The sequence below is a fragment of the Charadrius vociferus genome, unplaced genomic scaffold, assembly GCF_000708025.1.
Source record: "Charadrius vociferus isolate BGI_N301 unplaced genomic scaffold, ASM70802v2 scaffold259, whole genome shotgun sequence".
NCBI classification, from domain to species: Eukaryota; Metazoa; Chordata; class Aves; order Charadriiformes; family Charadriidae; genus Charadrius; species Charadrius vociferus.
In genome coordinates this window covers 3,851,844-3,856,661 of record NW_009661368.1, presented here as the reverse complement: position 1 = coordinate 3,856,661, position 4,818 = coordinate 3,851,844, and the positions used below count along the sequence as shown (strand labels likewise).

Here is a 4,818-nt window from a genome sequence, read left to right as displayed (position 1 = left end):
GGAGTCCGGGCCGGCCGGACCCGAGGGGGGAAGGTTGTACAGAGAGACTGGACTGGACCAGACTGGGCACCAGACCGGAGGGGGAGGATCTGACTGGGGGACACCCCCCACACCTGACTCCTCCACCTTCAGCTTCACGGACCCCGCTGTATCCATGGACCTGCTGCGAGCTGTCCTGCAGCCCAGCATCAATGAGGAAATCCGGGCCATCTTCAACAAGTACATGAAGGTGAGAGCTGCAGGGACAGGCCCCATCCCATCGTGGGCTGTGTAGAGAGAGCGCTGCTCCCAGCTGCCACAAAAGGCTGTCGCGCCTGTCTCCTGGCTGCCGGTGGGTGGGTACAGCATGGGAGCTGGGCCCGTGTGCCTGCCCTGATGCTGCCTGGCAGCTTGGGTTCTAACCCTCTCCTGCTGCCTCCTCTCCAGTTTTTCCAGAAGGCAGCAATCAACGTGCGTGATAATGTTGGAGAGGAGGTGGACCCAGAGCAGCTTATCCAGGAGACATGTCGGAGCTGCCTGGAGCAGGTGGGCACTAGTGAGGGGCTCTGCTCCATCAGCAGAGCCTGGCGCCTGGCTGAGCAGAGCGGCACAGCTAGGACACATCCCTCTTGATGGTTTTGCCACTAACCGGGGAGTGGGGGGGACATCCACAGCCCTTCTGTGGCTGCTGTGCTTGGCTTCATTCTCACTGGAAAGAGAAGAACACTCAGGGCCGGGCAGCTCATGCTGTTGCTTTCTACTGCTGCTGTCGGCACGTGTCACATGGCTGGAGCTTCCACAGAGACCGGCCCCCTGGCACCTGTAGGAGAGGCTGGGGGGGGCGGGATTTTTTTCTTTCACATCTTGTTTTTGTCCCAGTTGTCCAGACTTTATCACACTCAGATTGAGCTTTTGCATCTCGCCATCTGTGAAATCACTGCATGGCAGCACTGTGAAAGCAGAGCTGTTGCAGGGCTTTCAGGCAGATTCATGACAGTGGGAGTTGCTGGCAGGTCCCTCTCTGGGCCCAGAATCGGGTAACCCTTCTTTCTCTTCCTGCAGGCCAAACTGCTGTTCTCTGATGGCAAAAAGGTTGTTCCCAGGTTGCCCCATGAGCAGGCGGTACCAAAGGTAAAAGTTGTTATTGTTCCCAGAGGCTTGAGTGGCTTGTAAGAGTTGGAAAGAGGAGGAGAAGGGTTGGAATTGCTTTGTTCTCTGCCTCTTCTTGTCTGTCAGTGCACTAGCAAGGAGGCAGAGCTGGGCGATGTTAGGCTAGGAAGGAGAAGTACCTACTCAACAAAAATCCCAGGCACAATCACTGCTTGTTGGAGTTCAGTGCTTCTCACCAAGACGGGGTGAGATTGGCATTTCCCTGCACATTTGTGCTCTTCACCTCAAGTGCAGCAAAGGGGAAAGCGGCCAGCTGGATGCGTGGGGCCCTCCGTGCCTGGTGAGGAGAAGGGCCCTGCTCATCTCACTGCCATTTCTCTTCCAGCGTGCCCGACAGATGGATGAGGAGCTGAATCGTCGAGGGAGCCCCATTCCCAAAAAGGTAGGAGGGTTTTCCACACAAGGGATTTTATGTTTTGGGAAACCTGTTCCTCGTTCCTGGCCATTCCCACAGTACGAGCACATGCAAGTGCACAGGTAGCTTTTGGGGTGCCTCAGAGGTGCTTGTTCTTGTGCCATCCAGCATTTCTGCTTGTGACAAGAAGAGCAGCTTCACCGGGAGGGGGTGGGTAACTGAGAGGGTTCTCTCTGCCTGCACAGCTGAGTCACTGAAGGATTTCTTCCATGCAGAGAAAGGGGCGGCCTCCAGGACAGAGCCTGTCAAACGATCGTGGGGTCTCAGGCATGGCTGCGTGAGTATGGGTTCTGAGCTGGAGCCCGTGTTTTGTGGGGGCAGGGGGGAAATGAGGCTCCCAAATCAGGGAGCACAGAAACCCTGTGCTCTCTTTCCCCTCCTGCAGAAAGGAGAGGTGCAGGGGGAGTGCCAGAGGGCGGGCAGGAGGGATTTAGGTTGAGCTGTTCTCCCTGGGAGGCAAAGACCCTCAAGGAAACAGTTTTAAACAGGTCTAAAGGGGTGAAAAGGTCCAGGTGGACTTATTCAGAATGAGCAGTGTGAGACACGGGTGGTGGTGAAATCTTGGCAACTGGGAAGAGAAGAACGTGCAGCAAAGATGAGGGTCTGGAGCTGGGCACCACAGGGGAATGGAGGGTGTGAACAAAGGCGGATCTGGAAAGGCTGGGGCTCAGTACCTGCTGCTGGTGCTGTGGTGGTGACTGCGCTGGTCCCGCAGGGAGTCATTCTTAGTGCATTTTCTTTCCTCCTCAGGTGGAAACTCAAAGTCTCTGAGCCCGTGAGAAGGGATGGACCAAAGGTATTGGTTGGCTGACACTGATGGACTCACCCTCTCCTCCCCTTTGCTTCCGCCAGCAGAGCCCTACTGCTGCGGGAGCGGAGCTCAGCGCTGATCTGTACTCTGCCCCGACGGGCCCCTGCAGTGCAGGAGAGAAGCAAGAAGAGGAGCGAAGTGCCTGGAAGCCTTTGCTTGTCTCCCCCAGGCACTGTAGCCTGTAGCTCTGCAGAGTGGTGCTGCTGTTAGACCTGGGGAGAGCAGTAGTAGCCAGGAGGATCCCACAAGTGTTTCCCACGAGGGAAACTGTTTAGATCAGCCCAGAGGGAATTTAACTTCCCTCCTCTGCAGAAGTCCGGAGGTCTGTGGCCAGCTCTCTCCCTCCCAGGCTGGGGGCGGTTCTGAGGTTCCCCATCAGAGAGCTGAGGCTCGTGGAGCGTGGGCCAGCACCACCTTCATTTCTAATGTTGCCCCTTTTCCAATTGCTCTGTAGTGGGATCCATCCCGACTGACTGAAACCACAACCTTTGTGCTGGGATCTCGAGCAAACAAGTAAGGAATGGCCCTGTTGATGGAGGGTGGTGTCTCCAAGGCAGGAGCCCGTAAGACTCCTCCCGTCACTTCGCTTCTCTGCCTCGAAAGCAGTAGGAAGGGCTTGGGGAGGAGAGGAGGTGTCCCTGTACCACCACGGCCGCCCTCCACACAGGTGTAACACCCCCTCGTGTTCCTCTTTCAGAGCTCTCGGGATGGGAGGAACAAGAGGGCGACTCTACATCAAGCATCCCCACCTCTTTAAGGTCAGATGCTGCAGCAGGACACTTCCTCCTCCGGGGTTTGTTCAGAAACAGTTTCTGATGGCAGTCGGGAGCGTGTGCTCGCTTGTTTTCTTCCTCCCCCACGCCCTTGTTTGTTGTCTTAGAGCACATACGCACACGGTATGGCTAGCACCCGGAACATAAGTTAACGGCTTAGCTCAGCCTCTGAGGTGGTGGGTTTGCCTGGAGCCAGGGCTTGAGGTTGGAGAAACAGCAGGCAGAGCTGAGTCCCCCTCACCCCTGGTGGGCAGCACCCTGTGGCACAACGCGCTTGAGCGAGCGCTGGAGCGGGGCGCAGCATCCCAGCAGGAGGGTGGTCAGAGCGGAAGGTCTGTTGCCTGTGTTCAGCTAGGTCCTCGCTGCTTTATTGCAGTACGCAGCCGACCCGCAAGATAAGCACTGGCTGGCAGAGCAGCAGCACATGAGGGCCACTGGGGGCAAGATGGTGAGTACGCCCGGGCTGGCGGCTCCTGCCGCCAGTCCCCCGGGGCTGACGGCCCCTGCCGCCAGCGGGGACCGCGCAGAGATCCACCGCAGGGCTTAGGACGGGTGGAGGAGCAGCCAACGGCCTGCTGTGGGAAAGGCGGCTTTGGCAGGAGGCTAGGCAGGGTGTGTGGAGGTAGAGGTGCTCCTGGGGCACGGAGGAGGTCTGTCCGCTGCCCCTCGGGATTCGGGCGCACACGAAGGCGAGTAGCGCAGGCCAGGAGGCAACCCTGGCTCCTGCGGGGACCACCGGCCGGGGACAGGGGATGCGGTGTTGCCCCTACTGCCACCAGAGCAGATGCATGGCAGCCCTGAGCTGTGTCCCCTTGTGCTGCAGGCTTACCTCCTCATCGAAGAGGACATTCGGGATTTGGCTGCCAGTGATGATTACAGGTGAGGACCAGAGCAGAGGTGCCATGTGTGCCTGGGGCTGCTGCCCGTGGGGGTGGCCTCTGCTGCGCCCGCCCTGGCTGCTCCACTGTGGGGGTGGCCAGTGCTGGAGGGTCCCTGCTCTGTGCCAGCTGGGGGGCTCAGTGCTGGTTGGGGGTTGGTGCCAAGGGTCCGTGGTGGGTGCTGGGCTCCACAGTGGGTGCCAGCGTTTTGAGCCCAGTGCTGCTTGGGGGGTCTATGGTAGGTGCAGGTGATTTGAGCTTGGTTTTGCTTGGTGGTCCATGGTGGGTGCTGGGGGTTTGGTGTTGCCTGGGGGTCTGTGGTGGGTGCCAGGGTGGGTGTCGGGGATTTGGGCTCACTGCTCCTTGGAGGTCCGTGGTGGGTGCCAGGGTCTGTGCTGGGGGTGTGGGCTGGCTGGGGGTTTGGTGTTGCCTTGGGGTCTGTGGTGGGTGCCAGGGTGGGTGTCGGGGATTTGGGCTCACTGCTCCTTGGAGGTCCGTGGTGGGTGCCAGGGTCTGTGCTGGGGGTTTGGGCTCGCTGCTGGCTGAGGGTCCGTGCTGGGTACCGGGGTCCCGCTGTCTCACCCCACCTCTCACCCAGGGACTCTGTCGACCTGCGGCTGGAGGAGCTGAAGCCCTTCGTCCCACCGGCGTGGATGACGGAGAAGATGCAGAAGCACATGGAGACGCTTCGCTGTGGGGGGGATGTGCCGCCCCCAGAGGGTCCCCCAGAGCCCTGAGACCCCACTCCCCGAGGGCCCCCCCCCGGGCCCCCAATAAAGCCGCTTCGCACTC

General features: G+C 59.7%; 1 protein-coding gene across 1 annotated transcript in view; it reads left to right on the top strand.

The window, feature by feature from the left end:
* The window catches only part of DNTTIP1 (deoxynucleotidyltransferase, terminal, interacting protein 1), a 17,154-nt gene extending 12,391 nt beyond the window's left edge, over positions 1 to 4,763 (top strand). Inside the window, exons 4-14 of the mRNA XM_009893521.1 lie at positions 133 to 229; positions 427 to 525; positions 1,042 to 1,110; positions 1,475 to 1,531; positions 1,780 to 1,841; positions 2,315 to 2,360; positions 2,830 to 2,888; positions 3,073 to 3,133; positions 3,525 to 3,596; positions 3,972 to 4,027; positions 4,625 to 4,763. Coding sequence (XP_009891823.1) covers positions 133 to 229; positions 427 to 525; positions 1,042 to 1,110; positions 1,475 to 1,531; positions 1,780 to 1,841; positions 2,315 to 2,360; positions 2,830 to 2,888; positions 3,073 to 3,133; positions 3,525 to 3,596; positions 3,972 to 4,027; positions 4,625 to 4,763 — 817 coding nt within the window. The remainder of the gene's footprint in view (positions 1 to 132; positions 230 to 426; positions 526 to 1,041; positions 1,111 to 1,474; positions 1,532 to 1,779; positions 1,842 to 2,314; positions 2,361 to 2,829; positions 2,889 to 3,072; positions 3,134 to 3,524; positions 3,597 to 3,971; positions 4,028 to 4,624) is intronic.
* Positions 4,764 to 4,818: the final 55 nt, after the last annotated feature.